Raw genomic sequence first — 22,503 nt, 5'->3', positions numbered from 1 at the left:
GTTCCTAATCTCCTCCAGGTAGGACGTCTCGATGTTGTCGGAGATCAGGCCCACACCAACAGTGTCGTCAGCAAACTTGACAATGGAGGAGGTGTCTGATGTGGCTACACAGTCATAAGTGTACAGTGAGTACAGCAGGGGGCTTAAAACACAGCCCTGAGGCACTCCAGTGCTGAGTGAGATGGAGGGGGAGACTTGTTTTCCCACCCTCACTGATTGGGGTCTGTCTGTGAGGAAGTTGAGGATCCACTGACACAGTGATGAGCTGAGTCCTAGATCCGTCAACTTGGTGAAAAGCTTAGAGGGAATTATTGAGTTGAATGCTGAACTGTAGTCCACGAACAGCATCCTAACATAATTCCCTCTGCCAGTGTCCAGGTGACTCAGGGATGTGTGGAGCAGGTGAGATATGGCATCGTCTGTGGAACGATTAGTCCGGTAAGCAAACTGAAATGAGTCGATGGTGGCAGGAAGTGAAGAAGTGATGTGATCTCTCATCAGTCTTTCAAAACACTTCATTACAATTGAAGTCAGTGCTACTGGACGGTAGTCATTGTGGCAAGCGGGCTGTTGTTTCTTTGGAACAGGGACAATGATGGACTGTTTGAAGCACGTGGGAACCATTGCTTGGGCCAGGGAAAGGTTGAAGATCTCCGTGAACACCGGTGCTAGCTGGTCAGCGCAGGCTCTCAGCTCTCATTGCATCTGGTCCTGCTGCCTTCCTGGTGTTCACCCTCCTGAAGGTGTTCCTCACGGCATGCTCTGTGATGATGAATGCATTGTCTTCACTGGTGCACTCCGAGCATGCGCAGCCGTTTGTTGTTTTAATGAGTGGCAATGGTGCTTGTACTTGAAAGAATTTTAGTGACTTTAATAAAAATACCAAATCAGGCACACATCAAAGCAGGATCATAAATGTAAAAACCAGGTTTCAATCTAATATTATACGGGGTTATGTAAGCTCCATCATATATAAACATAAATTATCAGATCTCAGCTAGATTTGTGTAAGCTGCATAATATGTAAACAAATGATCTGATCTCAATTATCAGATCTATCTGCAAAATATATTAGATAAGAGTGCAAGTACGGTAACTTTTTTATTATTATTATTTTGCTTTTGTTTGGATGTAAACTTCGGAAAAATACACACATAACCATTACATGATGAAAGAAAAATACAGGTGTTGTAACAGAGCCAGAGAACATACGCATTACTGACTTCCTGTTGCCTTTTTCTTTTTTTCTTTTTCTTTTTAAGCGGACGTAGCATAAGAGAGCGCAAATCCGCTTTGGCTGCTCATTGGTCGAGAAATATGGAATCAGATGACGTAGTGGTTCCGGGTTTCTAGGTCCCGACAAAAGGTAACTTTCGGTCATTCGTGAAAGAGCGGCACACGGCTGATCGGGCTTTCTTCAGCTGAAGGTAAGAACGCTGCCAGCCTGCCAATACAGGAGGGTATCACTCTCTAGCTGACCGCTGTAATCTCATTAGAGCCTTTATCCGTTAGTTAATATGTACTGCTAATATTGAGCAGGTTTAAGCGACAGCAGCTAACGTTAATCAACTTGCCAGTGAGACGCGCCGTGCCAGCAACGTGCGGCGGCTTTTGTCATCATTTCGTCTGCCATGCCGCTCCTGACCCATTGTCGTTTCAGTTCTAGATAAGGAGGTCAGATTTGCTTCCCAGCTCGCCTTATTTTGAAGCAGACCAATTATGTAAAGGGAGCAAGAAAGTCGCTTTAATTTTAATTACAGCTCGTATTGTTTTTCATGGTGTTTTAGCGTAACGTGTTACAAGTGGAAACGGCAGACCCCGGCTACAACTTTAACATTTCCCGGTATTAAACTGTCGCTTTTGTTGGCAATACATGCCCTAAACGGATATGCAGTGTTGGGCTTTTTACCGTTAGATAACGTGTTATCACTCACAACTAGATTTAGACGTGCGAGGAGATTTGCATCGAACCACTCACTCCCGTATTCCCGTGTAAAATGATTTGAATTTACTTTTATTCAATTCCACCCAAGAGAGAGAGAAAAACTATTGCTTTAAACTAGTGAACCATGGCTTTTCCATCATCACCATCACCGTCCCCACGTCCTGTCATCACACAGGAATGTTTTCAGGGTATTTTTATTTCCACAGTAAGAGCCCAGAAAAAGATGCTGACATATAAATATTTCTTTCTCCGCCGCTTTGCTTCATCTGTGGGTGCACTGTCATTCTTTAAGATGTATGGACAGATGTGACGTACACTGAGGATATGATTCACTGAAATGATTCACGATGAAGTGTGTGAGCTTTCAGGATTGGGAAAGCCAGTTACGTGGTTTGACCTTCTCTTTGCATAAATGTCTTAATGTAGCTAAGTACACAGTGTTCTTTTATTTGCAGGTAACCGGTGTCTGTCTTGTGCCATAAAGACACTTTCCACTTAATAGCTGACTGCTGTAGGCTACAATTACTTCACGTGCTAAACGGGTTCAGCACGTGACGTTTAGCCACAGAGCAAACATGTGGATATTGACTACATTTTGCAATTATGAGACACAATTTGTTTTAACTACTTGACTGCCTCTGCACTCCGAGGATATCAGCAGGCTGAGCTTGCTCTATAGTGACCCTTCCCTGACCACCAAGTGGGGTGAGCCTAAAGAGTATTGTCATTGGTTGTCTGCAGCACAATCCTCATTGGACAGTAGCCAGTCTGGTCAGAGTGACCACATCTCCGCACTACTTCATCCCTCCATGACCTTTCAGTTGACCTGTTGTTTAAAAGTAGGCAGGTGTTTGAGTGCAGCAGAGGACATTATAAGGAGCTGAGCACTGAAAGCGTTCAGACATACAGAGGCGGTTTGGTACGCAGCGAGGAGGTGGCGAGGCTGTGGATACTTGCCGTGTACAGTGCAGTCTTCCTGTCTGTAAGAAGAGGTAGCACAGCGGTGGAAGGGTTTAGATAAGCCTCAGATACTGATGGTTAATAGTTCACTTTTTATTTCCAATCTAGTGTTTTGTCAGAGTTCCTTTAAGCAAGAAGTCAACCACCAGACAAACTTAGTTAACCAGCCAACTTCCCTTTTGTGACATCTTTTGGCATGTGATAGATATTTGGGTGAAAATCAACTCTCTTGCTTTTGACTTTTAACGTGAGTTATTTAAGTGATCTCACAGGCAGCTGATGAATGAACTGTATCAACTGACTGTATTGTGTTTTTTTGTTTTTCTTTTCTGTCTCAACTTTAGCTTAAGCATTTTGTGGACCAAATATTTACATGCTACAACTGTGGGACTCTTAAGAGTTTAAGAGCTTTTTTTCCCCTCTTCCCGTCCAACACAATTCTCTTGACGCATCTCAAACATCTTTGGGACCACCAAGCTTGAAAGTTTTCTGATAACCTGCTGCTCAGCTCCCTTCCAGAAAAAAGCATGGGTCTTCAGTCAGACTCTGTCCTCCAATCTATCCTCCTTTTTCCAATCCACCTTATCATATGGCTGTACTCAATAGTCTCATTCCTGCCTTGGTACTACCTCACCGGAGCTGGCCAAGGAAAAGCTCTGTCCAAGAGGATAAAAGCCCGTTCCAAATCAGGATGTGCCGAGGGACCATACCGCTCCGTGGACCAATTTGATTCCCTGGCCAGGGAAGACTTCCCAGGCAAGGACACACTCGATAAGCTGTTCAAGCATGCTGTGCAGCGCTTCGGTGAAGCTGATTGTCTAGGAACCCGAGAGATTCTGAGCGAAGAGAATGAGACTCAGCCCAACGGCAAAGTTTTTAAAAAGGTATGGTTACTTAGAGTTTACTGCTCTGTTGACAGAAGCTTAAGTGATCAGAGATGTTCGGTGTTATTTATGTGACTCTTTCTCCTTTTAGCTGATCCTGGGGGAGTACAAATGGTTATCCTACAATGAACTCGACTCCATAGTCAGTGAGTTTGGCAGTGGATTGGCGGCTTTGGGGCAGCAACCCAAAAGCACTATTGCAGTCTTCTGTGAAACCAGGGCAGAGTGGATGATCACTGCTCAGGCATGCTTCAGACGCAATTTCCCACGTAAGTATATCTCAGCGCGTTCAATCCAAGGTTTTGGGGTCAGATAGCGTGAGTGCTGTGTTAAGTGTTTCATAATTTAATTATCTCACTCACTGAGATCCCTTTTTTAAACAATGTTATTATTGCAGTGGTGACGTTCTACGCCACACTGGGGGAGGAGGCGATTGCTTTTGGACTGAATGAGACGGGTGTTTCACATTTGATCACCAGCGTGGAGCTCCTTGAGACTAAGCTGAAAGTGAGTTAATCCTTTACAGCACATGGTCTAACCACCACTCCTAAGAACAAGAAAAGCAGTGATATGATTATTCTCATGAGACGTCTTTGTTTACCATCTAACCAGCCTCAATTATCATCACATGATTATAATTTAAGATGTAGCAAATAGTTAACATTAAAGTTTGGAAAACCCAGAATAATGTTTTTGTCCACTGCTTCATCGATGAAATAAGGAACACAGAATTGATTTTTTTTAAAGCATTTTTTAAAAATGCATTTACTGGCTTTCTGTTACAAAGAAAATCCCAAAAGGACTATCACTTTTTTAAAAATGTTATTTATAGAAGGAAATCTTGTACTTGGGCATCCTCCTGTAACATTTTTACTCTTTGCTTTTTCTGCATAGACTGTACTGCCACAGATCCCCAACCTGAAGCATGTGATTTATGTGGATGACAAGAAAATGAACACAGAAGGCTACCCAGCAGGGCTTTCCATCCGCAGCATGCAGTCCGTACGAGAGATGGGCAGGCAGCCGGAGAATGGTGTGTATTTCTGACTCACTCTGGTTGTGCTTTTTGTCCTATTTCAGGCACAGTACAAGACAGTAACGCTTTCCTTTGTTCTACAGTGGCTAGGGCAATTGTTGAGCCCCAGCCATCCGATCTGGCCGTTGTGATGTACACCAGCGGTTCCACAGGCAGACCCAAAGGAGTTGTCATTGTCCACAGTAACCTAATTGCAGGAATGACAGGCCAGTGTGAACGCATCCCTGGGCTCGGGTGAGTTGCAGCAATGGCTGATTTGTAGTATTTTAGTAAGGCTACTTGGAGATGTGAAGAAATCTAAGAAAAAAAGAAAGTTTATTTCAAATTGGAACTAAGGAAGTGCAGTCAATGATCCTCAGTGTAAACATTGGAAAGAGGAACCGAAAATGTCTACTAATCGTTGGTCCTAACCAAGACTTTCAATGACTCTACTGTGGCAGGCCTAATGATACCTACATAGCCTATCTGCCCCTGGCTCATGTTCTGGAAATGACAGCTGAAATCTCCTGTGTCACATATGGTTGTCGGATTGGCTATTCGTCCCCACAGACACTGTCAGACCAGGTAAGCAGCACCGACGCCAGGTTGCATTGTTTCTGTCACTGTAGTCTTTATTTTAATTGACTCTTAGTGGTGTTGCTGTTAATATTTAGATGAAAAGTCTGGTTTATTTCAACCTGTTGTTTTTCACAGTCTAAGTGGCCATTGTGACCCTTGCATGCCGTGGCATCGGTCCACACTTTATCTACATTGTAAAGATTTGAGGAAACGAGAGTTCACAAAACCAGATGTGAATCGTGTTTATCATGGCAAACAGTAGCTCTCCAAAAAGACAGCTTTTTATATTTATTTTTTAATCTTACTTAAAGGAGATGGCTAACTTAGCCCACTGGAAGTTTTGCTAACTGCGCAACAAATCAGTTGGAAATGATGAGAAACACTTTAATAATGGCTGGTTTTATTAAAACTTGAGGCATGAGTTTGTCCACAAACCAGTGTGACTTGATCTTGCCTTTGTCGATTAGATTCTGTAGTCTGTGACCACAATAGTCACATCAGTGGGAAGCAGGGCAGATTGAGGAGGAGTTACATTACAAACGTTGGACAATTATTTCAATCTTCTTTTTTTTCCCCCTTCTCCTCTTTAGTCTACCAGGATAAAGAAGGGAAGTAAAGGAGACTGCTCTGTGCTCAGGCCCACACTGATGGCAGCTGTGCCAGTAAGAACCTTGTTTTTTATTTATCCTGTTCGTGTCTTGCTTAATTATTTTATTTTGTTTGCCAACTGGTGTCTAAATAACTCCTATATGTTTGGTCCAAAAAGGAAATCATGGATCGCATCAACAAGAACGTGATGAGCAAAGTGCAGGAAATGGGTTTTGTTCAGAAGATGCTGTTTACACTGGGCTACAATTATAAACTGGAGCAGATCAGGAGGGGCTATGACGCACCACTCTGCAATGCGTAAGAAGCATCCTATGCGTTCCTCTGACCCTTGCACTAAAACGCGATTGGCTTGTTTAACTTAAAATCAAAACACTGCGTGATCTCTCTTTGCAGCTTGTTGTTCCGGAAAGTAAAGAAACTGCTGGGTGGGCGAGTGAGGATGATGCTGTCTGGAGGAGCCCCCCTGTCCCCGGCCACTCAGAGATTTATGAATGTGTGTTTTTGCTGTCCAGTGGGCCAGGGCTACGGCCTCACTGAGACCTGTGGAGCAGGCACTATCACAGAGGGTAAGATAACATTTTGAGTGCCCAAAATAATGACAGATGAGTTCAAATTTAGGCATTATTTAATGTAAAAGAAACAAATCCTGACTTACAGTTTTATTTTAAGATGGATTAACTAAAGTGCCTCAGTTCCCTAGTATTTGCTGACTGGAAGCAGTCATTATTGTAGTGAGCCTGGCCAATAGTCACACAGGAAAAACAAATACCTCAGTATAGAAGCAGATGGGCCTAAATTGAAAATAATGTTTAAATGACTGTTCTTAAGAAATGTTTTTCATTTTACAGTTGAAGACATCAGCACCGGTCGTGTTGGAGCTCCTCTGATTTGCTGTGAGATTAGACTCAGGGACTGGGCTGAAGGTATGTTTGGGGGGGAAAACATGCCGGGACACGCTTGTGCAGAATGGAAAGATCTCCATTGCAGCGTACTCATGTGTTTTTTATTTTCACTCAGGTGGCTACACCAGTAAAGACAAGCCAAATCCAAGAGGGGAGATCTTGATTGGTGGCCCCAATGTAACCATGGGTTACTACAGGAGCGAAGGCAACAATCAGGACTTCTTTGTGGATGAAAATGGTCAGAGATGGTTCTGCACCGGAGATGTAGGAGAGGTTTACCCAGATGGCTGTCTACAAATTGTTGGTGTGTATATTTCTTTTTCTGGATGGGGGTGGGATGCTACTGTGAATGATACGTATTGTATAAAGCCCTTTGAGTGCTTAAGTGGAGTTTTTAAAAAAGTGCTATATAAAAATCAGTCCATTTATCATTTACTTTTTCTCATTAAGACCGCAAGAAAGATTTGGTGAAACTGCAGGCTGGAGAGTACGTTTCTCTCGGTAAAGTGGAATCTACTCTGAAAAACTGCCCTCTTATAGACAACATCTGTGCTTATGCAAACAGGTGAGTGACCTACTTTTTTTTTTTTTTTTTCCTTATTTATTCAGGGAAAGTTAAAATGGTAGGAGATGCAATTTAAAGGCAAAGTTTTTTCATATCCCAATATATGATTTACATCTGGATCAACGAGTATAATGGCAGATTATAAATGATATGGGGAAACAGCTGAATGAATTTGCAGATGGTGACCTTTCCACAAGCTGTTTACAGTTCAAACATCATATTCAACTGCTACAGGCGTCTGTGTTTTTACTCTAAACTTAAGAACACGAGTGCTTCTTCAAACATTTTTTCACTCTTCACATGTTTGACTGTTTGCTAATAAACACTGACTAAACACAGATTTGCATATGACGGGTACAAACAAATATTATTTCACGAGTTACTTGCATAAAGTTAGAATTACAGGAAATGTTATTCAGGGTCAGGGTTTTTTATCGGTTGATGCAAATGAACCAGGAAATGAGATAAAAGATAAAGGTACTAGTAAATAACCCAGATGACATTTCCATGAAATGTTTACTTGTACGTATGGTATATTCATCAGCTACAGGCTGTTTCTCTTTGTATTATACATGATTGCGTATCTATAGAAATGTCTTTCACTTATCTCACACTTGAGATTTGAGATGATGATCTCCATTTGAAAATGTGAATGACACTTTTTTTTTCTTTTTTTTTTTAAATCATCAGTCAATCATCATAAATGCAGTACATAATGCAGTATATGGACAAAAGAATTGGGCCACACCTTGCAATCATTGTTTTCTGTTCTTAGCCAAATGCATATACAACCAAGCACCTAGCCATGCGATCTGCCTTTGCAAACATCCGTGAAAGAGTGGGTCATTGTAAAGAGCTCACTGAATGTGAGTGTGGTGCTGTAATAGGACAAAGTTAGTGTGGGACATTTTTTCCCTACTAGATATTCTACAGTTGACTGTAAATGTATTATTGGAACCACAGCAACTCAGAGCATGTAAAGTTGCAGAGCAGGGTTTTATAAAGTCATCAACAATGTGCTGATTCAATAACTGCAGAGTTTCAAACATCAGCATAAACACTGTGCACGGGTAGCTTCACGGTGTGGGTTTGCATGGCTGAGCAGCTCCTGTAGGTCATCCAGCACTTTTGTCCATGTAATGTATTTTAACATATTGAATTAAGCAAGCTACGGTTTAATTCATTGGGTAGGTGTTTTGTTTTTTAATTATTATTATTATTTTGTTTTTTCTGACCAAATACAGTGTTAAGTAAGTGTTTATTTCTGGGCTCTTAATATAAACATAATGTGCAGGAAAACGTTTTTCAACCTAAATTTAGTCCAGTGTGTTCAACATGTGTGTACTGTTCTAATTATGCAGGCAGGTTTAGTTCCGCTTCTGAAAAGGGGCACCCGGTTTAGTTACAACAGTACTGACGTGTTGTCAGAACAGTTTAAATATGGTATATTGCATAATATTACACAGAGATGGTTACTCAGGATATCCCAACAGTAGCAGTATTTCTCAACGTTGCCAGCACTTGCTTGTGTCTCACAGCTCCACTCCTTGAATTCTTTTCTCCTTTTATCATTCCACATCACTCAGCACCGCTCCTGCAGTCATTCTTTGCCTTTTTTGTTTTTTTCCCCCTGTGCTTATTATACCTTCATGGTAACACTTTAAATCATTTCCAGTCTGAGTTCTTCTCCAAGCTCCAGTAAAATCAAATTGTTACTGTTCATACATAATTACCTGACAGGCTTTTGCGCCTACACACTTGAACTGACAGCTTTCAGTGTGAACACCCAAACGGTCACGAAATTCTTCCCACTTCAGATGTGTCACCTGCACTCTGGCTGACATGAGAACTCCAAGTGACGTTTAAGTGTCGTAATGACGACTGAATCGACAAATGTAGCGCTCACTTCGACTTCAGCTGATATCGGAACAATTAAATTTGGCCCCTAATTAGACTGAAGTGATTACGGCTGCAACTTGAATTAATTATTTCGTTTGTAGTTGTTCAGTGGTGGGCATGCAACGTAATGTTGAACCGTTTCTAAACTACTTCTTCTTCTTTTTTTTTTTTTTTTAAATTGTGTGCCCTTGCAGTGATCAGAACTATGTGATCAGCTTTGTGGTTCCCAATCAGAAAAAGCTCACAGAACTGGCCAAACAGAGGGGCATAGAGGGGACATGGGAGGAGATCTGCACTAATCCTGAAATGGAAAGCGAGGTCCTGAAGGCGATCAAGGAGGTCGCCACTAACAGTAAGAGTCCATTAAGTCTTTTCACAGCATTGTGATAATAGAAGCTATGCAAGTTTTGCTTTTATCCATACTTTGTCCAAATGTGTCTGAACATCACTTTCCTTCCTTGTAGTTAAACTCCAGGGATTTGAGATTCCAGTGAAGGTGCATCTGAGTCCAGAGCCGTGGACGCCTGAAACGGGCCTAGTCACAGATGCGTTCAAGTTGAAGAGGAAAGAGCTGAAGAACCACTATCTCCATCACATAGAGAGAATGTATGGGAGGAAGTAACTTCCAGCAGGCCCACACCACCCAGGAGTTACTGCTTTCACCATAACCACAATTTTGATGTGTAAATATTCCTCTGGTTACAAAGCTGTACTTTGTTTGTGTTCCACAGCTTCACAGAGAAAAGCGTAAGCTGTAAATAGTTGTAGCTGTGTGTGTGTGTGAGAGAGAATGTGTGACTGTGAGAAGTTGTGTTTGTAAGAGATGCACCAAAGTATCAGTTTTTGTTATTAGAAGGGTGAAAAGCTATTGCAGCTCTCAACTGCCATCCATTGGAAATTGCTGGGACTCTTATTTGTAGCTGTTAGAAACGGCACCTTCGGTCCACATGTTGCTTAAGTCTTGCTGCTGCTTTTATTGAAAATGTTTCAAAAAATAAAGGAAAAAAATGCCACCATGATCGCAGAGGCATGTCATGCTGTTTTGTAAAGTTGGAGTACTGATGTTAAGGTGCCTTCAGTCTGCAGTTCTCATGTAGTCGAGCAGAGGTGGTAGCTAGACAGTAAAAAAGAAAAGTTTCAAAAAAGGCTGAATGCCGTGTTTACTTGACTGAAAGGAAAAATACTCCCCACCGCAGACACATCGACACGATCAAGAGCATTTACAGTCGTTTGTCCGTGTCTGTAGCTTTGTTTTTGTTTCTTACCTGTGTTTTATTTATGCTTTAATGTTATTTTAATGGTTTGTTAAGAAAGGAAGACCAAAATGTGTTGGCCTAAATGACTCAGGAAGACGGACAAATGTTTTAATATATGAAGTTGTCAAATGTGGGGTATAGAAACATTTTGACAAATGTTTGTAGGCACCTTATTAAAAAAGCATGATTAACTACTAAACTGCTTAGCCTTTATTATAGTCACAACTGGCATACTGTAATACTGTGCGTACTTTACCTCAGTTAATAGGTTATTGTACGATTTGGTATAAAGGATCCTCTGAACTCTGTTTTAATGTGTTTTCTATGTATTTTTCCAAATACTGTCATGTTGGTGGATTTGCATTGTTAAAAGTTAAGTACACAGACGATGGCAGTCACTTCAGTTGTTTGGTGAACCTATGTGTATTTATTACTCCCATCATTGCAGTCACATGCCTTGTTCGACATCTCAAGAATAAACACCTTTTCGTACTCAGTGTTGTATGACACTTTATTTTATTACAAAAAACCTGAATATACAAATGCAATATTTATTATTATAAAGGTGATCACTGCTGAGGCCTTTGTACACTTCAGGGGAAAGCAGAGCCTCAGCTATTCCAGTCTTGAAAGCGGAAACAGTCGCTAGCGATCTTCCACACGGGCTGATCATTGTTGGGTGAAGCCTGAGCTGTTAGGAGAAAGTTCTGGTTGAAAAAACGCTGTTTGTTCCCTTCAAACTTGACTGTGCCACCGGTCACCACAAGCAGTGTTGTCTGGCCTTGGGTTGCTTGCTCTGAATGAGGAGAAGTTAAAGTTATTTTCTAAAGCAGCAACAGAATAAACGTTTACATTCACATTTTAATGAGACAATATGATTAATAGGGATCAATTTAATAGTTCAAATGTGAGTTTGGGATTGACCCACTGACCGTGCACAGGCTGGCAATCCAGTGTTTGAACCTGGAACTCGCTAGATGGCAGTGACTCAAAAAACTCGCCCAGGGCTTCCTGTCCCGACACCGCATTCCCGTTCCACACCAAGGTGGCCTTGTCCAGGTAGAGCCGGATTAAGTTCTAGCACATGGGAGCCAGAAAATGGTGAACATTAACAGCAACAGTGACATCAGCCTGTAGCAGAGCACCATGCTCATTAGCTCTAGTGAAACTGAAAAGTAGTTTTCATTTAAAAGATCATAATCACTTTAAGAATAAGACTGCTTTCACTGCAGAGGAGCTAGTGGGGAGCTCACAGTTGAATCCACTTTAATAAATTTACATCACAGGCCCCAATAAGGAGGTCTTCACAATATCTCTTACTTAGAAGATTTTAAAGCTAAGTTTCAACATGCTATAACCTACACTCATTGGCCACATTATTACGTACTTATTCAAGCTGGAGCCCAACCGATGTACTGACCAATATATCAGATATATCAGGACTTATAATGGCCAACAGATGAAAAACGTAAAGATGAAACAGATGAAACACCCAGAAGAGCATCTGTGAATGCATTCAAACCTTGAAGCAGATTGGCTACAGCAGCAGAAGACCACAGGCTGCCACTCGAGCTAAGAACAGGAAGCGGAGACTACAATTCACACGTGCTAACTAAAGTTGACCAAATACAGAAGACTAGAAAACGTTGCCTGATCTGATGATTTTTGCTTTCTGCTGCAACATTTGGCAGAGTCTGAATTTGTTGTAAACAAAGTGATAGCACAGATCCATCCTTGTATCAACAGTTAAGGATGGTGGAGGTGTGATGGCGTAGGTCAGTGATTCTCAAAGTGTGGGCTGCCCCACCCCCGGCAGGCAACAAAATGTACTGCAGGTAGGCTGCAGTAATAACAGAAATATCAGTTTGTAATTACTCACAAGTATGTACACTAGGGGTGGGGGAAAAAATCGATACTGTGTAGTCTCGTGATATTTTGTTTGCTAATAATGTATCGATACAGGGACAGCAGAAATCGATATTTTGTTACAAAAAAATGTTTTTGTGGACTGGAACATGCTCTGACTTCAGAGCATGTTGATCAGCTCCTTTTTCTGAGCAAGAATCCTGACATTCCTTCACTGTCCAAATGTGTTTAACTTTTTTTATGACAGCAATAAACATGACAGTTTACTTATTTTCATTTAAGACATGTTTTATTTTAATTAAGTTTAAAACTTTTTTATTTAATGTAAAATTATATTTTGTTTTAATTTACTTTCAAATTCTTCAGTTGCTGAATGGGCTGCATAGTTTTCATAAATTGCATAGTTCAGAATAGCTATAATTGTACCAGATGGTTGCATTCAGTTAAGTTGGACTAGACTGTAATACAAACCGTTCAGTTTGTCAACAATAAAACTGACTGAAATGAGAAAAAGACTGAGTGTGAGGCTTTGTTATTAGAGAAAATTAATATTGCTAAAGTTTACTTTTATGTACAGAATCTGAATATCGCAAAATATTAAAAAAAAATTGCAATAATATCGTATCGTGCGTTAAGTATTGTGATAATATCGTATCGTGGGATGTATGGTGATTCCCACCTCTAATGTACACTTAAACATTTATATACATTTATCTGAAACAGAAATTAAAATTGGTAACTGGAGGTGGTTAGTTTGTGATATTACTCATTACTTTAACTTAAACTCTGTATTGAAGGAGTGGGTCACACTTTGGCCTTAACACTTTTCATATGACTGCACAACATTAGCAATTTATAGCTAATGGAATAACATTTTCAATGAAATGCGTCATTTTTGTTTGGTCTTTAACATTTTTATAAGAGTTTAAGATTTAGAACTGGGTGGGTCCCAAATGATTTTCTGTTTTTTAAAATGGTCACAGCACTCTTGACTTTGGGAATGACTGGTGTAATGGGACATTTTCTTGGTACATATTAGGCTCCTTTGTACCAGCTGTTTAAATGTCACATCTTAGCTGACGTTGCTGACCATATGCATCCTCTTGTGACCACAGTGATGACTATTTCAACCGCTTCCATCACATCGCAAAGCTCAGGCCGTCTCAGACTGATTTCTTGAACATGACAATGAATTCACTGTAGTAAAATGGCCTCCGGTCATTAGATCACAATCCAACTTGGCCTTTCAAAGTGGAACAGGAGTTACATCATGGATATGCAGCTGACAAATCTGTGATGCTGTCAAGTCCACAAGCACCAAAATCACTTTGTTGAATCTTTGCCATGAAGATTTAAGACGGGACTGAAGGAAAAAGAGAGGCGCAACTAGAAATGTGTGCCTAATGGAATGACCGGGGGTTGGTTGGTTGTTTTTTTACGGATTCAACGCTTATTGGTCCTTCACATTTAGGGATTACAGAACTTAAGACAAAGAAATGTGTTGACTTGACCACATGTGGAAAATAAGGTAACACGGGGCGTATTTACGGCACTTTCGGGCCACCGTATTTGTTTGGTCTTACAAATTAATTTAAGTTAAATTCCAGAAACAAAACTCACCCGCCTCTTCTTATCCATACAGTCGTAATAAATGTTGACAAATTCTTCTGAATATCTGCATGACTGGTCGGCATGAGTCCTGAAATCCTGAAGAGATAACTACGTATTACTCAAAGCTGGACACGGTGATTTAACGTGTGTTTTTTGGAAACGGCATGGAAAAGCTTACCAGGGTGGTTGCCATATGAACGGAAAAATTATTGGAAACAACTCAAAACAAAAATATTACAAAAAGACTGGGAAAACTTCACAATTCAGACTTCTTTTCTTCTCTTGTTATTCCTTTAGCAACCAACACATTTCTATCACACTGGGTATTACTTCCTCGGGGCACCAACTCTGCCTACCAAAATAAGATGTCAGTACAATCTTTCAGACTCATTTGTGCTTCTCTCTTCCGAGTTCCACTTTCATGTGGTGTTTTTTTACATTTTAAGGAAACAATAGTGGTAGTAAATGTTGACTGTATGGACAATAATACGGAAGTGGCGTGGCAAAGTCAGTACCATTTTGGTGATGAGTTTTAGTTTGAAAAGAAAAGGTCAACCAGCGCGGAAAGAGAGCTCATAATTTCCTGAGTCATTGCTTCTGTGGTTTATTAAACTAAATAACTAAAGAGTATCCTCAGTGAGCTTTAATATATTTATTTGGACATTTAGCTATATTTTAAGAATGGAGGGGTCGGTGTCCAATGTGGAGGTGTGTAACTTTGCTTACACGGGGCAGTTTGAGAAATTAAAACAGTGCATCCTGTCAGATAAAACGCTTGCCTGCAAAACAGACCAGGTAAGAACACATGACCCACCAGTACAGCCCGCGGGAATTCATTTCCCCCCCTACAGTAAATCGGAATAATAATTTTCTTTTTAAAGCAACACAACTTTCTGTGATTTCAGGACCGGAGAACCGCGCTGCACTGGGCTTGTTCTGCTGGACACACCGATATTGTGGAGTTTCTTCTTGACATGGGAGTTGAAGTGAACCTGCAAGATGATGTAAGTTTGTTTGTGTGTACATTAATTCTTTCCTTCTGCAGACTTCTCCCTATAAGATGCCATGTGACCATTAATACAAGAGATATACGGATGAACACATTGTTTCAGAGTGATGCCACTGATGTCTGTGTTTTGTTTTGTTTTCCCTTTCAGGCTTCGTGGACCCCTTTGCACATTGCAGCATCTGCAGGCAGAGAAGACATTGTAAGATCTCTGATATCCAAAGGAGCTCAGCTCAACTCAGTTAATCAAAATGGATGCACCCCTCTGCACTATGCCGCCTCCAAAGACAGATATGAGGTAACATCCACAGGTTGCAGTATTAGTCCTCCATACTTCTGCAGTCAGTTAATACAGTTGTGTTATCTCCCTGTTTAGTTCAGTGGTGCTTTGTTTTTGCATATAATTAATTATATAGTGTTGTGCAAAAGAGTTTGGACATTTGTCTGCTTTTTCCACTTATCTTCGGTCCAGTTCTTATACCTCACAATTTTCAGAGAAGTGTTTTTTCCACATAAGCCACATAACACTAACCTATGAATCATTCAAACAAACAAAAAAAGACACCTAATTCAGATGAGCCAGTGTTGGCTGCACATAACAGACAAATTAGCAAAGAACCAGTTTTAAATTGTATCTTTAGGCACTTTGTTAATAGCAGCTTGTCATGAAAACACAATTCATTCCCATTTCTTTAGTTAAATCTACAATAATGCCAGAGATTAAAAAGATTGAAAGGCATAAAATGTCTTGTATGCCGAAAACATGGCAAACCTCACCACGGTGTGCAGTATGTCCTTTAAAAGAAAGTAGACAAGTGGACGACAAAAGAAGTGGCAGGCAATCTACAACAAATGCAACAACATATTTAAGTCATTTTCTCCAAAAATAGGAAAAATCAAAGAAAGACCTGACATAGAACCTGAGAAGATGCATCTCGCACTTCTGTTGACCCATCTGATGGTCACTGAAGTCTCAGAAATGGTCTCAGCTGGAGGGTGGCTGTCAAGAAGCCATTCTTAAGGAAGGAAAATAGGGACAAAAGGCTGAAGTATGACAAATTACACAAGAACTGGACTAAAATCAGTGGCAACACATCTGATGGAGTGATGAATTTAAATGTGAAACTTTTGGTTAAAATTGTTGTCAGTGGTGTAGCTCTGGGGAGAAGTACAGCTGTGAGTGTCTTCTAGTGATGGGCAAAGCACAGCTGTGTGAAGTAGTGAAACATTTGAAGCAGCTGTGCCAGGATTGTACTGAGGTTTCAAAACAATTTCCACAGTGACACCTACTGGCCACTTTTACTATTGTCATGTCTTGATGATGTCTACTCTGTGAACACACAACAAACGTGTTTTGCACAGTTCTAAACAATTCTCAATTAATCAAATTTTAATCTCGATTACAATCTGGGCTTTCAACGATCATTAAAAATGACTGAGCCGATTATTAGCCCCTTCCTCGTGCTTTGCTCTCGCGCTGCTCCATGTGGCAAATCGAGCGCACCTCTCTGCATTTCGAACACGTGTTACAACAATTACAGGACCCGAGGGAAGCTCGGAAAGCTAAGCAGAAGTTATTTGGAGAGGAGAGTGACTGCCGTTGGTTGAAAAGAGAGGTAAAAAAGACTTCAGTGGTGTGGAAACATTATGGGTTCGTGGAGTCAGATGTGGATCAAGTAGACATAGTGTGTAAACTTTGCTACGGTGTCGTAGCTGCACTACAGAGCAACACTGCAAACTTCACTAAACATAGATGTTTACCTTTTCCATTTATTTTTTATATTGCAAACATTTGCACTGTTATCAGTATTTGCACACTATTTTATATAATTTTTTGACAATCTTTAAAGTCATTATTCAATACATTGTTATTGTTAAATAAATATCGTCAAATAATCGAGATCTCAATTTCAGTGAAAATAATCGTGATTATCATTTTTGCCATAATCGAGCAGCCCTAAGTTATACCAGGCTAACAATAATTATGACCAGCGCATGATTTGGAGAAATCTTCATTGACCAAAGCCAGAAAAACTTTGAGACTGATGAAGCATGTCTCACGCATGTACACACATGTTAATATATTAAAGACTCTGCACTTAGTTATTATTTATTTTTATCTATTTTTATTTTTATACAAACCTCCTCCTCAGCCTTGGAAAAACTACAATTAAACAGTACACTTCTTGTGGGTGTATATTGGTTTTAAGTTTTGTTTGTTTTGTTTTGTTCTTTTTACTTTTTTTCCAAGATGTAAACATTTGAATAAACACCACATCATTGCTCCAAATACATTAGTGCAGCATGTGCCCTTAGAACAAATGTATCAGTAGGGATGGGTACCGGTTCTGTCATAAACGGTAGTAACCAGACCGAAAAGCAGCGCACATTTCGGTGCTTTTTTTCCTGAGCTGTGATACACTTTAGATTCTAGCCAATCATTTTATGTTTCCGAGGATAGTAGGCGGGTCCAGGTACGTACGTTCTTTTAGAGCAGAGCTACAGATTAAAAATGCCCGAGGCGAAGCAGTCAAAAGTCTGGCTGTACTTCACAGCAAAAGATGCAAACTCAGCAGCCTGCAACAAGTGCTTTAAGCTGATACTGTGATACTGTCAAAGGAGGTAACACCTCAAATCCGATGAAACAGCCGCTGCGAGACCTCACACCTCACACCGAGCACATCTACTACGGGTGTGGTGCCTGTTATCGGACCCGGAGTTAGCAACATCCCCCAAAAACCCGAAGAGTAGAGTCCTGGCCCCAACCCCATCCAGTGTAGCAGAAATGATGACGGATGATGATGGCAGCAGAAGCAGCCATTCTTCTCTGCGTGAGTAGCTTAATGTTCGTGTGTAATTTACGTTGAGTAGGCTAACCACGTTATTACATTAATGCATGTAAGGTGAACTAGCAAACACCGTTGTAGTTACATGCGGCTGTCTTCTTGTTTGATGGCAGATACTCCCGTCACCCTGGCCAAAAAGGCTAAAATGACCAAAGAAAAAGTGGAAAACAGCTAAACATGAGAGGTTTTTGGACAAAGTTTGTGTTTTTTCCATTGTTTAAGCACTGCTTCCAGCCAAGAGTGATACCATATATGCCCCATAGCTGCAGAAAAGGCTAACATTGTTATCTTTTTACAAAAAAACAGCTGAACATGAGAGGTTTTTGGACCAATTTTGTGTTCTCCATTCTTTAAGCATCGGTTTGAGCACCGTTTAAGCACCGGCATCGTTTCAAAAGTACTGGTTTGGCACCGGTATCGGATAAAACCTAAACGATACCCATCCCTATGTATCAGTGAGGTATGTATTTTTTGACTTCTACAGTGCCATCAGTAATTACACTGTGAATACTGTGGGTGACACTAAACCTGGGTGTGGTTGCTGTTGCCACTCCTGGTGCTGCTGATGACTCTTAAGCATTTTTACCCACAACCTTAAAAGCCCGATAGGGTATTTTCAGATTTAAGCTGTAGGCATAAAGGGGTAGAACTGGTGCCTGCTGGTATTTCCATAGTTTGCAATGTCGTCAGTTTTTGTTCTACACTTAGACACAGTGGGTAAGCCACTGAAAGCTGAAGTGAAACACACCAAGACTTCAGTCAGCTATGGTCATGTGATCTGAGCTAATGCGCATTTTGAAAAAAGATAATTATGCCAAGTAGGACTTTTCAGGGCCCAGTTTACCCGACATTAGTACAATAACACTGGCTCTCAATATAGTAATAATCATTAGGAATTATCACATATTAATTCAAATTAATCGTTTATCTGTTGCTGTTATTTAATTAATTTTTTTATTTTTCAAATTTTGCCTTCGCTTCCAGCAGGTGGGCCCTGTAATATGTACAGGTGGGGTGCTGAATGGTGGGTTACACTGGTGGGTTTCTTGTTCTCTACACAAGCTCTACTGGTGCTTCACACTGAGTACTGACACAAATATAGAAAGTAGGGCTGGGCCATATCATACTGTTCACGGTAATACCGGTATAATGTTGGGCAACGATAAGAAAATGAAATATCGCGATAGAATATGGGTAAAACGCGCATGCGCAGTGCCTTTGTTTTCATACACATGGCGGAAAAAGCATTTCGGCGACGGAGAATGAGACGGGCGAAAGCGGATCGTTGAATGACAGGATGAACCAGAATTGGTTTGTAAAAATGCTGCAAATTCAGTGGTGTGGAACTGGTTTAGCTTTCGTCCGTCAGATATACAACAAAGCACTATTTTTGGTAGCGCATGCTAGCGGGCCGTCGTTATTACCGTGTTTTTTGGAAAATACGGCACACTTAAAATCAATCCTTTGTTTTTTCTGAAAATTGACAGTGCCCCTTATAATCCCGTGTGTCTTATGTATGAATTCTGGTTGTGTTTACTGACCTCGAAACGATTTTATGTGGTACACGGCACTCGAAAATCTGTCAAATGTTTTAGTACAACTTTGCTAAGCTATGGAGCCGCACCGCTTGATGGATTGTCGGAGCATTACGGCTATCGTAGGCAGGGGCCTCGCAGAGTGATACGTACTGTGCTTCAACATAATATTACTGTATTGTGTGTGTGTATAACCTCTTTTTAAGTTTTGTGGATATTATACATGGTCATGCTGAGGATATGTCGGCCAATTTCCACTGGAAATGCCTTTTGGTTAAACTGTCAGCAAGGAATTTGCATTTGCGCTGTTAAATCTTCATATAACTTTAATGCACATAAAAAAACAGCTGCTTGTTTTGTACTGGCTTTACATTCCTGTGCCTTCGGAGTCGCATTACCCCTGTGCTACCACCCCTTTATTATCGCTGGGCCCTATACACACAGGGCTTGGCTTATGAGTAACCACTCTCTGTCACCTATAAGTCACGCCCTGTACACGCAACAGGTTATTAAATTTTTGAAACATGTTCTCATCCAGGGTACCAGGATTCGATTGTGCCTTTTCGTCTTTTCTTAGATCAGCATAAAGTTTTCTCTTTAGAATGAAACTTGTAGATATGAGCTTTAGTACTTTTAAGGAAACCCTGTAGGAATAAGTAAAATATAATTATAGGTTGCTTATACTTCTCAAATGTGCAAAACAAAACAGCTTTTCTTTAACAATAAACTTGTTGTGCTGAATATTTGTCTCCCCCTTGTGGCACATAGAGGTATTACAAAGATACCGTCAACACGTGCTTGTAATGTGTTTCATTTAGACTCTAACCTTTCCTCTGGACATGTAATGAAGTTTTATTTATGTATTTGTTTTTATCTGGAGTATTAGAAGGTTTTCCTGGACATTTCTTATTTGTTCTGAACCATCATCACTAATACATCAATACATCCCCTCTTGCTCTCTGAGAAGGATCACTTGGATATAAGAAAAGGTGATTTGTCAGCTTTATTAAAAAAAACAACAACACCCAAATCACTATCTACAGCTTTATTTTTAAGATAACAAGAATGTTTTGTTCAATATAACTGATAATAATATAACAATATAAGGACAAAGCTATCTCAAATATCCTGGCATTGTTGTAGCATGTATGCTGCAGTATCTATATCATTGCTAAGATTACAAAGATTTAATAAAGACCTATGTATATATGGGAGACTTGAGGTGGTGGGAAACGGGGTCCAAAACACTGCAACAATCAAGATGCATTTTTTCTGTTAAATCAAATGTGCATATAAAAGATCATGAAACTGAATTTTTTCATCGTCTTCTCTCACAAGGACTTGGACATGACATGAATGGATTTAATTTTACATTTACAGGGTTTTATTTCAACCACAGGTTTTTTTCCCAGTCAGGATTGACCTAACTTTCAGTCTCACTTCCTAACATGAAACTTCCACATGACTGTGGTAACCAAAATGACGAAATCTGAAAACGGGTATTTCATAGAAACTAGAAATAACTGGATGTAAAAGTGTGGTGTTCAGCTTGTGAATAAAACATTGTTGCCTCTTTGCAGATTGCCCTGCTGCTGTTGGAAAATGGAGCAGACCCCAATGCTACTGACAAGCTGGACTCTACGCCTCTTCACAGAGCATCTGCCAAGGGCAACTACCGGCTCATCCAGCTGCTTCTCAAACAGAGTGCATCAACAAATATTCAGGACTCACAGGGCAACACACCTCTGTATGATTACATATATGTCAAATGCAATTTTTTTTTTTAACATCATGCAATATGAATACAAAGATGAACTCTAATTATACCTAAAAAATAAAATGTTTTCTTACTTACCCTAACAGTACTAGAAGTTATCAACCACATTAGCTATACAGCTATATAGCTATACAGTGTGATTAGCATTGGGGGGGAGAAAGGCATTTCTGTATTTATAGTTATGCATTGATTTTTATTTTTTTCTTCTCCCAGCCATCTTGCATGCGATGAGGAGCGTGTTGAAGCAGCCAAGTTGCTGGTGGAACATGGAGCGAGCATTTACATTGAGAACAAGGAGGAGAAGACCCCGCTCCAGATAGCAAAGGGCAGTCTTGGGAACATACTCCGTCGGATCGTGGAGGGATGATGCTTTGTCTGACCGACGCGTCTTGTTCCAGCTCAAATCCCCACCACCAACCCCCAAGTTACATTCTAAGATTTCCCATCCCGCTCAGTCCTCCTTAAGCGGTCCGTGTGGAAGATGAGATGATGGACTCAGATGGTGCTTTGAGACTGCACAGATCTTATTTGTTGTCTGAGCACAGGTTTTCAAACCCCACAGGCTATTTTCTATTAAATTTGAATTGTAATGTAAAACATGAAGTTCAACCTGTTAATAAATGTGCTGTTCATGAATGACGTACTGCTGCCTTTAGTAATTTAAGCTATTATTGCACAAAATTTTGTGAATGTTTCCTACATTTTTGTTCTTTTTATTATTAGCTTATACCCAGGTTCCTTAAAGACTAACTGAAAATATTGTTGCCTATCTGCAACAGTATTAACCTCTCACCTGGTGATGGTGTCATACAGGTGTGGCTATGTGGAATATGGTTAAATGTGCAACAGAGCTTTATCTGACCACACCCCAAAACCCTGGACATTAAGAATCCTAAGCAAACCATTTTTGGACTTCTCAGGTTTCAGATTAACTGAATAACAAATAAAAAGTTGTGCAGCTTCATTGTTTTTAAGCTAAATCTTAAATAATGCGTACCTTTGAATGTAGCATGTCAACCTGACAACTTCCCAGCCACAACAGCTATTTAAATCCTGTAGTAGTCATGCAATATATGTTATATGTTATTTATAGTACTGCCAACACAAGGAACAGTGAGTGGAAAACGGAAGTGACCAGATTTTCCCTATTGACGTAGTGCTGCAAAGCGTTTGTTTCTTGTTCCCTGTTCCCTGTTCCACATGTTGAGATTATGCCCCACATTTTTATTAGCGGAAGTTTTCAGCCTT

General features: G+C 40.4%; 3 protein-coding genes across 3 annotated transcripts; 2 read left to right on the top strand and 1 right to left on the bottom strand.

Moving 5' to 3' along the window:
* The first annotated feature begins 1,325 nt into the window (after positions 1–1,325).
* acsl4a (acyl-CoA synthetase long chain family member 4a) lies at positions 1,326–11,110 on the top strand. The gene is made up of 15 exons (XM_006781745.3): positions 1,326–1,427; positions 3,250–3,789; positions 3,881–4,058; positions 4,187–4,296; positions 4,684–4,822; positions 4,909–5,059; positions 5,266–5,389; positions 5,974–6,045; positions 6,150–6,289; positions 6,386–6,558; positions 6,841–6,915; positions 7,010–7,198; positions 7,345–7,459; positions 9,553–9,710; positions 9,823–11,110. Exons 2-15 carry the CDS (start codon positions 3,433–3,435, stop codon positions 9,978–9,980), a joined length of 2,139 nt encoding a protein of 712 aa, XP_006781808.1. The 5' UTR covers positions 1,326–1,427; positions 3,250–3,432; the 3' UTR covers positions 9,981–11,110.
* Positions 11,099–14,452, bottom strand: nxt2 (nuclear transport factor 2-like export factor 2). The gene is made up of 4 exons (XM_006781747.3): positions 14,270–14,452; positions 14,101–14,187; positions 11,547–11,691; positions 11,099–11,410 (listed from the first exon to the last, which is right to left on the bottom strand). Exons 1-4 carry the CDS (start codon positions 14,282–14,284, stop codon positions 11,226–11,228), a joined length of 432 nt encoding a protein of 143 aa, XP_006781810.1. The 5' UTR covers positions 14,285–14,452; the 3' UTR covers positions 11,099–11,225.
* Positions 14,173–21,891, top strand: psmd10 (proteasome 26S subunit, non-ATPase 10). The gene is made up of 5 exons (XM_006781746.3): positions 14,173–14,886; positions 14,997–15,095; positions 15,249–15,395; positions 21,059–21,225; positions 21,469–21,891. The coding sequence occupies exons 1-5, from the start codon at positions 14,773–14,775 to the stop codon at positions 21,620–21,622; spliced, it is 681 nt and encodes a 226-aa protein (XP_006781809.1). The 5' UTR covers positions 14,173–14,772; the 3' UTR covers positions 21,623–21,891.
* Positions 21,892–22,503: the final 612 nt, after the last annotated feature.

This window comes from Neolamprologus brichardi, chromosome 2 (assembly GCF_056152115.1).
Source record: "Neolamprologus brichardi isolate AB-2024 chromosome 2, ASM5615211v1, whole genome shotgun sequence".
NCBI lineage: Eukaryota > Metazoa > Chordata > Actinopteri > Cichliformes > Cichlidae > Neolamprologus > Neolamprologus brichardi.
Note: the sequence above shows the minus strand (reverse complement) of the source record. Positions and strands in the feature narration are given on the sequence as shown.

What these genes read in the sequence shown, in the direction of transcription:
- acsl4a (XM_006781745.3), top strand. Translation starts at nt 3,433, where the DNA reads ATGGGTCTTCAGTCAGACTCTGTCCTCCAATCTATCCTCCTTTTTCCA. An exon ending in TCCTTGAGACTAAGCTGAAA is followed by an intron (nt 4,297 to 4,683) that starts GTGAGTTAATCC and finishes TTTTCTGCATAG; the next exon opens with ACTGTACTGCCACAGATCCC. An exon ending in GACGCACCACTCTGCAATGC is followed by an intron (nt 6,290 to 6,385) that starts GTAAGAAGCATC and finishes CTCTCTTTGCAG; the next exon opens with CTTGTTGTTCCGGAAAGTAA.
- nxt2 (XM_006781747.3), bottom strand. An exon ending in GTATGGATAAGAAGAGGCGG is followed by an intron (nt 11,692 to 14,100) that starts GTGAGTTTTGTT and finishes CCCATGTGCTAG; the next exon opens with AACTTAATCCGGCTCTACCT. An exon ending in GGATTGCCAGCCTGTGCACG is followed by an intron (nt 11,411 to 11,546) that starts GTCAGTGGGTCA and finishes CTCCTCATTCAG; the next exon opens with AGCAAGCAACCCAAGGCCAG.
- psmd10 (XM_006781746.3), top strand. Translation starts at nt 14,773, where the DNA reads ATGGAGGGGTCGGTGTCCAATGTGGAGGTGTGTAACTTTGCTTACACG. An exon ending in TTGCCTGCAAAACAGACCAG is followed by an intron (nt 14,887 to 14,996) that starts GTAAGAACACAT and finishes CTGTGATTTCAG; the next exon opens with GACCGGAGAACCGCGCTGCA. An exon ending in CCTCCAAAGACAGATATGAG is followed by an intron (nt 15,396 to 21,058) that starts GTAACATCCACA and finishes GCCTCTTTGCAG; the next exon opens with ATTGCCCTGCTGCTGTTGGA.